This window comes from Blennius ocellaris (assembly GCF_963422515.1).
Source record: "Blennius ocellaris genome assembly, chromosome: 1".
NCBI classification, from domain to species: Eukaryota; Metazoa; Chordata; class Actinopteri; order Blenniiformes; family Blenniidae; genus Blennius; species Blennius ocellaris.
The window spans coordinates 18,405,570-18,421,261 of NC_137650.1; the positions used below are offsets into that span (position 1 = coordinate 18,405,570).

General features: G+C 41.2%; 2 protein-coding genes across 2 annotated transcripts; both read left to right on the plus strand.

Annotated features, from left to right (window-relative positions):
• Nucleotides 1-211: 211 nt before the first annotated feature.
• Nucleotides 212-3,460, plus strand: ddias (DNA damage-induced apoptosis suppressor; the record flags this gene model as incomplete). Its single annotated transcript, XM_080520695.1, has 6 exons — nt 212-333; nt 778-939; nt 1,305-1,413; nt 1,539-1,849; nt 2,063-2,561; nt 3,395-3,460. 6 exons carry the CDS (start codon nt 212-214, stop codon nt 3,458-3,460), a joined length of 1,269 nt encoding a protein of 422 aa, XP_080376821.1.
• Nucleotides 3,461-10,173: 6,713 nt separating this feature from the next.
• On the plus strand, nt 10,174-14,926 carry LOC308149063 (uncharacterized protein). Its single transcript, XM_080520707.1, has 4 exons — nt 10,174-10,211; nt 11,573-11,712; nt 11,852-12,810; nt 13,768-14,926. Exons 1-4 carry the CDS (start codon nt 10,206-10,208, stop codon nt 14,436-14,438), a joined length of 1,776 nt encoding a protein of 591 aa, XP_080376833.1. The 5' UTR covers nt 10,174-10,205; the 3' UTR covers nt 14,439-14,926.
• The last annotated feature ends 766 nt before the right edge of the window (nt 14,927-15,692 follow it).

Genomic DNA, 15,692 nt, shown 5'->3' on the forward strand with positions numbered 1-15,692 from the left:
TGTGACCGGCTGGAGCAGAGAAGACACGAAGAAGACACTACTTCCTGCTTTTTTGGGGTGTTTTTTTTTTTTTCTTGGAGTGACTTTTTACCCTCACATTTCTATCCGATCTTTGTATTGAAGTATGTTCGGTTACAAAGACGTTGAACCTTTACTAAACCTCACGGTGACGTGAAGTTTATCTTGTTAACTGAGTTTGTTTGCGGACGAAATGTCTGCGAGACGGGCTCTGGTGGACTGTGTCGTGTTGTCTGTTCACGACTCCTCTGTGTTTTATCCGAGCTGTAGAGGCTGTTTCTCAAGGATTGATGTCGAACAAGGGGGCACAGCGAGGTAAGAAAGTATAATGCAGGGGTCTTCAAACATTTGATCCAAAGAGACACGCGCAGACTTTGTCATGTAGATGTACATCAAAATGAAATTTCGGTGCACATCACAGCAGGAATACTGATAAAACACAAGATATTGACAAGAGAAGAATGTACAGATTAAAAAAGCTTTGTACAAAAGATGCATATATTGCTCAGAGAGGTGGAGCAGTCTGGTGTGTGTGTGTGTGTGTGTGTGTGTGTGTGTGTGTGTGTGTGTGTGTGTGTGTGTGTGTGTGTGTGTGTGTGTGTGTGTGTGTGTGTGTGTGTGTGTGTGTGTGCGCGCGCGTGCGTGTGAGAGAGAGATAATGAGTTCAACAGTCTTTTGACATCAGGGAGGAAGCTGTTGTTGACCCTGGCTGTTCACTGTACATTAACTTGATCCTGCCCTTTCTGCTCCGGGTCACAGATGCAGATGCTCCAGATGTGGTTATGTGTGCCTGAGGGAAGAGGTCAATTACAGATACCGCCTTTCACTCAGAGTATCCACAGACAAACATATTTTTGGGGTAACAGTCTTTGGAAGCAACTTGAACAAATTCTTTGGCATCGATGCTACTGGATTACAGAGGTAAGGGCGTTTCTGGAGCTGCAGTCCATTTGTCTTTTGTTACCAGTAACTTATTGGTATCGTGATTTTTCTACAATCTTCAGTGAAGACTCTCCCGACATAGATTGACATAGAAAACTGACTTTTCCAGTTACAAACATTAGAGCTTGTTGGCTGGTTGCGTTTCTAGAATAGTCAAACTGTGTTGTTATGTAATTCACAAAGGTATCTGAAATGCATAAAGGTCATTCTTTTTTTTAGCTCATTTCCTGAATTCCATGTCAATGCATCATGATGAATACATTTGTTCTTTGGTAAAGTGTTTTTCATCAGTGCAACTGCTCAATCTCACCTTTCACCAAAACTGTTTTTGTGTTTTGTCACAGATTAGTGGAAAACACGGACGGCCCAGTAGAGCCATCAGGGAAATTGACATTGTTGCTGAAGGCCATTGAAGACTGTTTTATTGGTAGACATTTCATCTTTTGTATGAAGGTAAACTTGAAATGGTTCCTCTTTTGTTTTGAATCAATAAATAACCTTTCAGCAATAATAATGTGCATATGCATGATGCATATGCTGGAATTCACCTTCTCTCTGATGTCATTTGTGTTTTTCAGCTAACAGAAAATGACAGTACACCTTGGATAGAAGGCACTGTTCAACATTGCTCCGGCAGGAGCGATAACAGACAGTTTATCGCCACCCAGATGATCCTTCCTAATGCTCCAGGCCTGCAAGGTTGCACAGTCGTCATTTATTATCAAAAACTTCTGCAGAAAGCTTCGGACTCTCATTGTCGACATTCAGACTCCAGCAGAGCCTCCAAATGTCCAATGACCCAGCTGCTGCTGACTCCTCAACATTCTCCAGTCAGCAGCTTCAATGCAACGCTGCCTTCTCCTCGTTTTCTGTTCCAGTCTATGCTCAGGTGATGAACTTAAGTTATCTTTATTTACATATATAATAAGATTTTTTTTTGGGGGGGGGGGGCACAAGATATTTCAATATTTGTCTTATATGTCATCAGTACAGAATGAGATCAGTGGTCTTGTACATATGACGGAAAGAAATATGTGCTTTGTAAAACTTTAAAAAAATTGAGTTGTTTCCCTTTTTAGATCATTCTTTTGGTTTATTTCAGGCCTCAACATCTTGACTGCGTGCTCTCTCCCACCCCTCCGTGGCAACAATCTCTTGGTGTTGTCACTTCCTCAGCGGAGCAGGAGGAAAGTGGCAGTGGAGATGAGAATAGCAGGCAGACGGACAACAGTGCAATGCTACAGTGGGTAGGCAGAGGTTGTCTGCCAAAACATGAAGCCACAGAAAAAACTACTGTTTTCCATCTCGAGCAAAGTTTACGTTCTCCATCGAATGCTAAATACCCAAACTCTCCCTTCAAAAAGTGTGTTCGAACAAGCTCCGCTCCGAACACCTCCTTTACTCTCTCCCAGCCTGATCACAACAGACACGTCGATGAGGTGGCAGAGTGTTCTCCGAAAGAATTGACGAGGACACTGCTTTCAAGCTCAGTGGACTGGGAGGACTTGCCTTTGTCTGAAAGTCTCACAGCGTTTATATGTGGAGAAAACAAAGACTTCAAAATTGTCATTGACCCAGAGCCAAACATTGCGGGAAATCAGGTGGAAATTACAAACCGAACAACTGAAGCAATTTGTGCTGGTCAAGGAAATGCACTGGTAACAGAAAGCCATTCACAGGTTTTACTGGATGTCAGTAATGTACCCAACATACACAACAGACAAAGGTTTTCTGACCAGGTTGGCAAAGACTTTCTTCAACAGGAGAATCAAAGTCCAGCCAGAAGCACACGCTCCCCTAAGGTTCCTAAGCAAAATGAGTTAAATCCCTCATTTGAAAACGAGGAACAAGATTTCATAGACTATGCCTATAACTGTTCCGCAGACCTTTTCGGCAACTCGTCGCTGGTCGACGCGAATACCGAAACGCTCAGTTGTAAAGCAGAAACGGTTGGGACAACTCTAGAAGTGTGCTCCCGATCACTCAAGCCAGACCCAAAGCGCTTGAAGCCGTCACCAAGAGACACCTTGAGACTGAATAGTAGTCGGCGCTATAACCGAGATAGTCTAACTATACGGGACTTTGTTCCTCCCTCTCAGTCGACTCCCAATGTAAAAGCTTTCCTGTCACATTCATTCACCTCCCCACACGGGAAGTTAACTCATGAATTCAGTTCTCAACCGGACAGACAAGACCCAGAAGCTTTTTTTGAAACCATGTTTGAACTGAACAGCAAAAAGCCAGTAGATGCAACTTCTGTTCTTCCCCAACTGAACAGTCTGGTCAGTGCTGGCCAGCGGTTACGGTGTGGTAAAGCGCGTGCAAAGGAAAACCCAACATGGAGCACAACGCCAAGCAGATGCAGCGACAAACGTACCACAGGAAGGAGGCTCAGGAAACCAGATGAGAAACAAAACCCTCTGCCGGCTCACAGACACTTCCAAGTGCAGAGAAGGAGCGGGAAGCTGCGGTTAAGTGGAGCGATCTCCCACAGGCGTGACTCCGGAGTTTCTACCGAGTCTGTGTGTGAGAATGACAACAGCGACATACTGGTTCCTCCAACTCCTGCTAGAAAAATGCAGCAGGGTGTCGTACGACAACAAACACGGCAGCCTGGCAGCTGCAGCAGCCGTTTGACTTCTTCCATTGTTCAGCAGCAGCGAGTCGCAGACCATTGTCAAATACCTGCGAATTCTTGTCACAGAGGAGAGGGACAAACAACGTGTGTTGCTGATGATGGAAATCTCAATCTATCAAATGATTATTTGACTGTCGATGAAAGTTGGACAAGTGATTGGTCAAGAGATCTGTTCTCCGACTTCGTCAGAGAGTAATCATCCAAGTAGACGTGCAATGAAACAGTTTTGTTGAAGGTTTTATTCTTTTTATTATATTTCAATGTTTTTTTTTTGGTTTCATGCAACGAATGAATGTATTCCACAGTATTTTTGCTTTGAATTTTTTTTCTGTGTCTTTCTCTGTCATCTTCAGTATTGTTTTTATCTAGTAAACTCTCACCACCATGCAAAAATGGCTCAGAGGAAACTGAAGCTCCTTGTCGTTGGTAGACCGATGCTGGACATTACAGAGAACCCTGAATCCATGAACTTTGCCCTAAATTATACAAACATAAACATTTGGTCTTGTTTTCTATTTGTTTATGCACACAAAGTCATTATCAAAAGGACTTTTAACTTGAGGCTAAAAGTAGTTTTACAAAAGGCACAGCTAAAATCACAAGAAATGGACAAGGAACAGCTAAAATGGCTTTCAAATAAACAAATTACTAGGATTTCTACCAAGAAAAAAAACTGCTTAAAAAATAGCCAAATAGTTGAAACAGCTAAAATGTAATAAAACTAAATATTTACCATCCTGAACTGTAAATGCATAAATGCAGCATTGACACAATTTGTGTTCATACAAAAAGCTGTATGTGAAACTTTTAATTGCTGTGTCTCATTTTAGAGGATAAATGTTTTTTGTGCCTCCAGTTAAATTTGATTTGGTGGAAACTAAGTGACAAACGGCTCTTTTAGGCTGCAGAGCAACGTTTCTGGAGCTGGATGCGTTTCAAAGTCATGCAAAGACTTTTTACATATTGTAACTGTAACAAAGACTATTTGACTTGGAAGAGTAAACATGTTGTCACTTTTAACCCCTTGACGCCTGAATGTATTTCCACTTGTGAAAAAAATATATTTTTATTTGTGGTTTGATGCAAATTCACAACAATTGGCGTCAAGGGGTTAAACAGTTGAAAGGAGCGGCTGTCGCACAGCAGTATTTTTTTTTCAGATTTTCTGCACCTAATACCTACATTGTTAAAATAACTCACCGCATTCATATAACTGTCTTTAAATAAGCTATGCATTCGATTTATTTGGCTTTTCATTTGATATATGAACCTCTGGTTCTAAATTCAAACGCGTTTTTTTTTTTTAACGGACATAAATTCTTTAGCATCCTGAAAAATGTATTGTTTTTATTTGAACTGGACCAAACAGCCCACAGCAGAGCTCAGTCAGGGACATTGTACTTTTCAGTGTTTGGTATGCGTTGCAGCTCCAAGGCCACCAAGATGCTCAGCCGGTCCTGTTTCCCAGTTTAAACGCTCGGCTCTTGGATACAGTTGGCAGCAGCCCCACTATTCTGTCGCTACCGTTTGTTAATGTTGTGATGAGTGTGTGTGCAATATCATGCCACTGACCTAAAAATAACAGACTGCGATGTTCTGGATGTGTAAAATGGAGAAGGTGAGATGGTGTTACAGGTGTAAAAATGGAAGTGGAACAAGAAATAAACAACTGGAGTCTTGTACTGTCTGTGCTGCAGAAACAATGAGTGCCAATGTTTGTGTGTGTGTGCATGAGGTGCAAACTGAAATGTACTCACACTGGCATTTCCTTAAAGTGACAAAAAAAATCTCTCTTATAAAAGTAAAAAGTATAACATTTTGCAGCAGAGATGTTTTAAGCTGAAACTATGGTTAGTTAATAAGTCTGCAAAATATAGAATTTCATTGCAGTGTTGCTAAAATGCATGAAAAGTGGAAGTATGTCTTTTTTTTAATATGCTGTTAAGGATCTAATTCATCTTGTGATACAAATACGAGGGAACATGTGGAGACCAGCCATTTTGCATGTCAGTAATCCAGCTGTATTGGTCCAGATAATTAACTTTTTCTTTTTCCAATTATATTTTTATTTCTCTTTTAATGGACCTTTTACAAACATATGTATAACAAAAATGAAAAAGGGACAAAACCTCAACAAGCAAGAAACAACAAAACAAAAAGTTGACACTTCCTTATATTTCTCCAAATCTTTGTGAGACATCTCCCTTATTTTTTCTTTAGAGCGCATTTCTTTTTCAGTTCTACAAGTATCAGTCAGAATTTGTTTAAACAGGTTCATTGTTGAGGGTCTTTGCTGGTTCCAGTTGAGTAGGATGCATTTGTTTGCTATGTAAGATGGAGTATCGAACGTTTTAATAGGATTGTCTGGATCTCCCCTGAGGATGAAATCTGGTGACGGTCGATTATCATTTGATATTTGTAATTTATCTAAAAATGTTCATAATCTGATGGTATATATTTGCATAATGATCTTCACAATAGATCGGCATAAACTTTTGGGAGGTTGCTGAGATGAGACAGGCGACTTTAATAGGACCTGTCTGATGTGCAGTCATGATGATGACATGGCCAATTATATAACTATATATAATGGGTCAAATATTTATATAATGGGCCATGTCGTCATCAAGGACCAGAAGGATTTGAACCACTCCTTGTATCACATCATTTTTTAAAACTTGTTTTACTTTTCTGTGTCTTTCCTGTTCACATCGCGAAAGGAAAAGAATGTAAACCTGTGGATATCAGACCAGAAGATGGCTTCAGGCACTTTATACTTTTTACTTTCGCAAATAAATAAAAAAATTATGAAACTAGTATTTATACATGTTTTGATCTCCATTTGCTGCAACAAGTGCAGCTACTCTTCCTGGAGTCAATCCAGCATGCTGCTCACATATAACAGTTCAACTAAAGTATTTTAAAATTCTTACACAATACAATAAAAGCTTGTTTGTTACTGGCATGTAAGTCACAAAGAAATGTGAAATTAAAAAAAAAATCATTTATTCTATACAATTAAGTTTTTCCTTTATGTTAAACCAGAGACCATAATTATCCCATTCCATATGAAAAATATGATTCAGTCTTTTAAGCTTAATTCTAATTGTAGAAATAACAAAAAAAGTAATCATCCATTAATATTTGCTTATTTTTAGACACATTTGTACTTATATGATATAGATATGTTTAAGAGTATTGTCTTGCAGAGTTAAAAACTAAAAGTGATTTAAAGACCTTTCCGTGTGTCCAGACTTTGGCCTGTTGCTTTCAGTATAATGTACAGTATGGGACCCCTCCTCGGAGCAGCTGGAACAGACTGCAGCCTCCAGCTCTCAAACAGTAGCACGTGTACCTTACAGCTGGATTAAAGTACCCTGTCTGTCCTTGCCAGGCTCCTGCTCGCACAATAAACACTCTACATCCCCCTGGAAAGTGATACATTATGTTAGGTATGGTAGTACCAGTGCTCATCTCAGACATCTGAAGTGTGCAATGTTCTTGTGGCGTGTGTCTCAGCAGTGTCGTGTTAGCATCCAGCTGCTGTGCTGAAGTGTGGTCCTTTTGAGCCACGATGTACATTTGCCAGGGAATTCTGGCTCGAGATGACTCGCTCATAAAAATAGTAGGCATAGCCTCAGGTATCAGTTTTCATGTCCACAAAAATACAAAATGCATTTGTGCAGAAAAAAAAGAAAAGAAACCATGATGTTTTGCCAATCTGAAGATTTTTTTTTCTCTCTTTACATCCATTTTGTACAAAACCACCAATACCAAATATCATTCTGGCCTTGAAGCAAGAAGCTCCCTGGTTTGAGTCTGGCTAGGGGCCTTTTCTGTGTAGAATTTAAATTTTTACCCCGGGTATTTGGGTTTCCTCCCACAGTAGGTTTAGACAAGTGACTCCAGGGTGAAAAATACAAATAGGGGACTTTGCATTCTCCTTTTTGGTTTCCAGGTCTGAACACACACCTATAAGGGTAATTTAAAGCCCTAAAAACTGCAATTGCCTTAGAGCCCAAGAAAACTCCCTGTCGCATGCAATTGTCACAGTTCATCAGTTATATCACTATGCATCTTCTGAATGGAAAAACTCAGAGCTCTGATGTGCCAAGTGAACATCTGACAACCACAGTGCTACAATACGTGAGCGATGCATGCCTGCCTGGCACATTGTGCCTGTGAGGACCTTGTACAGGCAGACTGTAGTGGTAAACGGGGACCATGAGCAAAGAGAGACATGTGATATGAATTGTACATTTTACGGTTTGAGTATTTTCGAATGACCTTCGAATATTTTCCATGTATTATAAAGTGTTATTTTACTGGAGCGCTGGAGCGGACAGCCGCTGACTCACATGATGAAAGGCACTTTTATCATTTGCTTCTTATGGTGGACAGCTGGTTTTATGCTTTTGCACACAAACGTACACATTTTATATCTCAAAAGTTGAAACTGCACAACATTCCATCATTCTCCCATTCGTATGCAAGTGGTACAGTCCAGTGAGTGTAGCGGTGGGTTAGGGAAGGGGATTGCAAAGCCGCGGGACCCGAGCAGCTCCCTGGGTACTGCACCATGACAGCTAACAGCTCCTGGCATGTATGGTTAAGGTTAACTTGACTAGGATGGAAGAAATGCCCAGAAGCAATTTCCCACGTGGAGTTTAATAAAGTTTCTTCTTTCTTTAAGTGAGACATAGGTCAATACTCATCTTGAGAATGGAAACATTAAATGCCACGATGTGAAATGCATATGTGACAAACACAGTGCCAACTTACACGAGTGGCCTATGTCTGCTTGGCACACTGTGGCTGTGTGGGTCTTTTATATTCCCACTGTTGTGATGGACATGGATCTTGAAAAGAGACAAAGACAGAACACTTGCATTGTAGATCATCTGGCTTAAACATTTGACTCTATTTTGTGAATTATGGTAGCTTTATTTCCTCCCCCCAACTATTTGTTTTCTCCCGCTTTATACAACTTAATATACGGGGGAGCTGGAGCTGATCCCATTTGACTCCCACAATATAAGGCAAGATTTGACTTACTGTGATGAACCGGTTGCTCTTGGGACCACCAGAATGTCCCTTGCACTGATTTCTGCTGGTGCACACAGACCTACTGTACATTCACTCTCCTACAAGCACCATTTCTCTTTTTTCACATGTAAACAGTCTCCCTGTTGCAAGCACGTAGCACAGCATGAGGCCAATACACAGCTAGTGAACGGAAACAATCAAAGCCGTGACACCGTACGTGCAGCCCACAGGTCTCCTCGGCACATTGGAGCTGTTTGCCTTTTACAGTCACGTACACAGGAATGATGTGAGGCGCGAGTGAATGACAGGCATTGGAGCTCATCTGGTGTGAACTTAAAGAAGATCTACACTTCATTTGCATTATATTCTAATATTTTATTGCCTGGAAAAAATTGTGTGTTTTATCCATATGTTAACTCAAATCAATTTCATCTGACTCAAAATAATTAACAGTAATAAAAAAGTCTCCTTGCATGTCTTGGATATTTTGACATGGCATCAAAATTGCGTAGTAAGTTATTATTGCCTCTAGCCTCATTTCAAAAGGTGTACAATTTGATCCAGTGTCCTGTGGTAGTATTTCCATTGTACACTTGCCAAGGAAAATGTGCTGGTGGCCTGTGGACAGACTGTAACTTTAGAGCGCTGTGGAGAATTAAAGGCGTGACAAGCACATGGTGTAGAAGGGTGGAGAAATGGCTTGATATGGAGTTGTCAACAAAGCGTCAGCTGAAGGGGAGTTGTCATGGAGGGACACTGGAAACACTTTTCCATGTAGAACCAAAATACATAGAAGCAGTTGCAGTCATTGTAAGTTTCTTCTTTGTTTTTTGTGTGACCCATGTGTGATCAGGCAATCAAATAATCATTTATGCACAGCACCGTTGCAGACAAAAGGCCATTTGAAGTGTTTCAAAAGCAATTCAAACAAGGTAAAAAGAGAAAATAAGGTGCACACACACAATGCAGAGGATTGAAAGTTAGGGTTAGGTCTATTTATAATTGTTTCTTATTGAGGATTTAACTCAAAACGTTTAAGTGTGCTGTCAGCTATACAGACAATTTTGTAAATGAGCTTTGACTTACTCCCATATATTCATTTCTCAAGCTTAATCCAGTTGAGCTGGAAGTGAGACCCTGCACAGGGACACCATGCAAACTGTACGGAGATTCTATATTCTGCTTTTCATTGTGACAGCTTAGTATTTATTTCACATCTGTTCCAAATCCAAACAGCCTAACTTCTTTCATGACGCTTCACTGTCGTGTGTAGAAACAGCAGCTCTGTTGACTACAGCTCTGTGGTCTCTCCGTGGGTTGGGGCGCAGTCCCCCTCCATAACGGGCCATGGAGACACTGACGTTGGATGCCGGCACTCCTTATAAGCACCTGTCCCACAACGTCATGCCACGCTCTCAATATGAAAACCGTGTGATTGCTTTCCGTATGAGCCAGTGCACATACATAGTAAACCGGGACCATATAACCGCCACAGAGGCTCATTTCTCCATTCATTTGCAAACAAGAGAGTGAAGATCTTCTGCTCCTCTCCCAACATAACATGGAGGTAAGACTGCTTCTATTTCTACATCTACATCAAACAGTTTTTATGTTGTGCTACTGTGCAGGCATGTTGTCTTGGCTCTTCCTTGCTTCTGCGTTGCTTCTTTTCTTACACCTGCTACTTTCATCAATATTAATACATACTTCTCCAAAGAGAACTATTCTTGGGAATACTGATGTTGACAGAAACATTTTGGTGGGCTCTTTAAAAGAGCAAAACTTTCCTTTAGGACACCAAACAGTTTTCAGCCAGAGACCCAGCTGCCGGAGGAGGCAAGGACTGTGAGAAAATGGCTGGAAAAGTAAAGCGCTTGAAAATGAAGGTTGAACGACCGCAAGAATTATTCAACCATGAGCTGTTTATGACTCTGTAGCAGCTAAGCATTTCACATACAGCAATTGTGAAAGGACAGACACAGTTTCTATTGAATGGAGATACATGTCATGCTGAGCATCCCACCACTGTCCTGTCTGAAACAATCCCATTGATTTGCCCATATGTCTATGAATAGCTGTTGAGATTTCAAAGTCAAGCATCCACAGACAATATTTACTAACCTGGCGCATTTTCACCTTCTAGACTATTCTGCTCTAATAGGGATTGTTCAGTACCTGCAGTCTTGACTTGTGTACTACATGTACTGCAGATCAGCACAGTACTCAGCAGCTCTCCACAGCCACGCACTTTTCCAAAGACAGCCGCCATCAAACTGATTAACTTGTGTGCATCAATATTGAACATTTACAGGCCCATATCAAATGTTTTTATTTCCCAAAGAGACAGGTTTTTTTTTTACAACTTACAACTTACTACTTTCTGGAACAAATCTTTGACTTTGAAATTCTGGATTTAGGTGAAGCATCAGTGCTGAAACTGTACCTATTAAAGTGACAAATGACAAACATATCAAGATTTTCAATTTGTTGTGTATTCTGGATCTGAGAACTGCTCTCCACACAGTTGATCATAACATGTTGTTTGACAGATTTATAAACTATAGAGGTGACTGAAGAATACAAAATAGTCCAATCTATACTGACTGATTCTATGCAGAAGTCTGAGGAGACAGTCAATACAGGACGTTTATTGTAAGCATACTGTTGAGATGTCATGTCAGCATAAGCTGCAAAGTTGTATTGATATTCCCAACTCTAATCAGACTCCAAGCATATCAGTGAGTATGATTTATTTTTAAATTTTAGCAGAGGAACAAATTTAGCTGACGAAAGCCTGTTTTGGTGTTCAAATGACTTTATTATTTTTATTCAAAAGACACTTAGAAAAGGGTTTCAGTTTTTTCACGAGTATAAGATTTTTCTTTGTGCATGTAAAATGATTACTATTAACTGCCTTGTCCTCCCCAGCTGGCACTTTGTGCCCAGGAAGTTAGTAACCGTGCAGTACTGCTGATGGCAAGACTGAATCTTCAGAGAAAACAAGATCAATTCTGCGACTGTGTGCTCAGACTGAGAGACAACCCAGGTCGACTCCATCCGGCACACAGGTGAGCAACTTGAACTGGTTGTCATCACTGCAAAAGAAACACATATACTAGTACCAAATTAAAAATTGTATCTATTTTCTTCAAAAAAAATCTTGATCATGTAATGGCTCATCACAAGAGTTGTTCTTTGTCACTCCAGGTGTGTACTTGCAGCCTCCAGTCCAGTACTGGCATCCATGCTGTCCTCTACTGGTGTCTTGGTGGAACTGCAGGCCCCGTATTTCTCTGACTCTGTACTACCACCTCTTCTAGACTACCTTTATACAGGATCTATACCGCACTATCAAATCCAGCAGCAACATCACAGTCTGCTAATTGCAGCCTGCTACCTGCAGATGGATGAACTGATTGAAGCTCTGAGAGCTGGTCAAACTGAGTTGAGGTTTGCAGAAAATGTGATCGACTCAGCGAGAGATGGAAACCTGCCCCATAAGGATATGAATACAAAATCTAGAGATAATTTCTGTGATCTGCAATCAGCATCCCATATCAGTGCCATAGGAGGACCTGAAGAGACACACACTTCAAGTACACGGAGCAAGAGAGATTTACGAAAGAAGTATCAGTCTTTATCCAATATGGAAGCTTTTAAAGAAACGTCTGTCCACATGGATTCCAGGAAGGATATGGAAACAAGTGCGAGCAGAATTGATACTAAACATGGTGTAAACTACTGGAAAAAAAGGAATGATGCAAGCACTTCAAGTGAGGAAGATGTCAGCTGTAGTATGGTCAAAAGCATTGAAAGTAAGGCCAAACCTCTCTGGATACCTCAGGATTTCATTCAAAATACCCGGAGCCCTGTTGAAGTCAATGACATAACTAACATGGACAAAGAGGTGCAGGAGGATATGTTTTACTCACTGGCGGGAGTAAATTCAGGGGTCTGTCAGGAGCTCAAGGACGAGGACAGAAGAAGCTCAACTACAGTATCACAATCCTGTTGTGGGGCAGTGCCAGTTATCTGTCACAGCAGTAAAGCGGCCATCCAGTTGGCACAAGTGTCTCCTCACCAACCAGTGTCCCAGGCTTCATTCAGCCTTAGCAGTACTTCTGTCTTGCAATCCACAGGTGCCAAAAATGACAGCACCTCCGAAGGTATTACTTCTGAACGTAAAATACAACATGAGGCACAGGAACAAATGTCCGAAAGACACAATGCAAACCAAACTGGTACAATGAGTCAGGATTCAAATCCAGGTGTTACACAGGATATGTGTTACAAATTGGCTATAGATCGATCAACCCAGCTGGAACAAGCTCATAATAGCATCAACCCAGATAATTTTATCAGACACAATGATGAATGTCTGAACGATGGATCATCACATATTACACTCGGTAATATTCAGCATGCTCATTGTGATCCATTGCAGAACAAAAGAGAGTATCCTAAAGATGACTCAGTGCTGCAGAATAAGAAAATAGGTTGCTATAACTTCCCATCCAAATACAAACAACAAACTAATTTTGAGAGTTATAGTCCTTCTATGGAGACAGCGACTGAGGAGCACTCGCTGAACCTGAGTAATGCTGCTCCTCTTTCTGGAGAAGAAACTCACTGTGAGGATTATATTCCTGAGCAAGAAGTACAAAAGGAACACAGCTGCTCCAGCAGTTGTGAAGCCAAAGTAGATATACAGGTCAGCCACTGTAGCATTTATGTACCTGAGACAAATCGGTTGTCAAACATCTGCTGGGCTGAGAGGAGTAAAAAAGATGGCACTTCTATTCAGCAGAAATGGGATTCACATGATGCTACAACAGAAAACAAAGAACACGCTGATTTGTGTCTGCCTGCTCCAAGTTTGAATAACAATACTGGCCACACCTCGATCGAATGGCACACATCTATGGAACCTGAAAAAGTCGTCACAGAACCACAGTTAACCTTGATGATGTCTGTGGATAGCAGCATGCATGACACCATGTACAGTGCTATCAGTCAGAACTACAATGGGCATCTTCGTTATCACTACATACCAGAGGAGGATTTCCACTTATCCCGTGGACACTGTTATGAGAAACACTCTCAGGCTCCCTTTAATCTTTCAGACAGGTCAGGTGATGAAGAGGAGGGTTGTACTATTGCCTGTTCGGGTCTCAGTTCCCTAAAGTATCATGACGCGATGGAGGCTACGGACCAGGTTTTTCTGCTGGACATTAGCACCAAGCCTGCTGAGCTACTCGTGTCTTGCAGACGCACATCTGACAGCGACGAGGAAGGTGATGGTCAAAGGGACACCTATATAACGGGACTGACACATACCGACGGAACTCCTGCTGGTAAAGACCAAACCATGCCAAGCGCTGACAAAGCCGAGACTGTGGGGGAGGCCTCCTGCTCTAAAGCGGGTGACAACCAGATCAGTTCGTGGACAGTCACTTCACCCTCTCGTGTGTCGGACTCTGCGCAAGCTTCTATGCCACCCTCCATCTCTGTTAGCATGCCTTCCTCGCTTTCAGACAGCATGCCAAGAAATATGTCGGCGCACCAGTCAACTCCTATGAACCACCCCTTCCAGTGCACTTTGTGTGATCGCTCCTTTAGCCAACGAGGCTCTCTCAATCGACATGTGCGGAGTCATCTTGGCGTACGTCCCTTCCCCTGCCCACGCTGCCCCATGACCTTTTCACGTCAGTACCGAGTCACGGAGCACATGCGTGTTCACCAGCGTTGCGTCTTTGGGAATGACTTGCAAAAGCAGCCCAACTCTTCGATTTGAGACGAGCAATGGACGCTAAACAGAAAGTTGAAAGTTCAAATTCATGGGTGTCTATACCTTTTTACCTTTCAGAGGTCAGTTATCGGTGTTAACATTGTATCAGCAGCAATGCAATGAAAACGGGCTATTTCCAATAGGAAATAAAGGAAAGTGGCAGAATGTCAACTACATTTATAGAAACGTGTCACTTACATATTCAGCTAAATGTGACACTGAATTGTAACTGAAGTGGCTTATAGTAATAAATCTGCACAAATGTCCCTGCTCAGTTTTATCCAGTATAATTTTTGTGGGCTACAGCTTATTTGAAGGCCTGCACTTTATTATTTTGGCAGCTATTTTAAGTGAATGTTGTGAGTTGTGTATTTGTTGGTAAGCATTTAGTAGCTAAACTCTAAAAGGGAGAGATAAAAACCAGTCTCGTTAGAAAACTACCTGGAAGAAAGAGTTATTGTTTCAAATAAATATAAGTGTTTTTTGCGTTTGCTGAACATTGATGCTGAAATGAAATGAATAATAATAGCAACATAAAAGTCAATGTTGGGAGTCTCCAGGCTGCAGGGTTCTCTTTATTCATGCCACGTTGGTTGCTTGTTTGTTGTTCTATATCCTACCCTCAACTGTGTGAAAAAGAAAGCCACCACCTGAGAGTTTGGTTCTGCAACAGGTTCCTTCCATTGAAAAGTGGGATTAGATTTTTTTTACCGTCGCTTGTACTTGCTCCTCTTGTTTTTTCTTTTTGGGCTGTTGCTGTATTTTCTCTATATTTTCTTATCTAAATATAAATATAAAGTGCCGTGAGATGACTGCGCTGTAAGTGCCACTATATAAAATAAAAGTGAATCAAACTGAATGTGTACTTTTACTCAATACGGTTCACCATCATCTCCTTTGAGGCGGATGGATGACATGCTAGCATTCTTTCAGTGACCAAAAAGCCTGTTGAAAAGATGGACTTCTCTCAGTCTCTTCTTATACTTTCTGACCAAAAAAACATCACAGTGGAACTGATAGATAGCTTTAATGACAGTAAGAGTATGTGAGCGTCACGGATGTAGTGTTGGTTGATGTTTTCACATCACAGAAAGACTATAGCTAATTCAAACCTGCTTGCCATGAGGTCTTTTCTGTGAGCCATTTGATCATTGTCTCTGTGCCAATGAGAGTCTGCGTTAAATTAATTAACAGTTATTTGTTTCTTTCTTTCTTGATCTGTTCACTCAAGGCTTCACCAGTCAACAATCAACATAATTT

Coding starts and splice junctions, on each gene's coding strand:
- LOC308149063 (XM_080520707.1), top strand. Junction 11,713..11,851: donor CGACTCCATCCGGCACACAG/GTGAGCAACTTG, acceptor TTGTCACTCCAG/GTGTGTACTTGCAGCCTCCA. Junction 12,811..13,767: donor AAATGACAGCACCTCCGAAG/GTATTACTTCTG, acceptor TTAATCTTTCAG/ACAGGTCAGGTGATGAAGAG.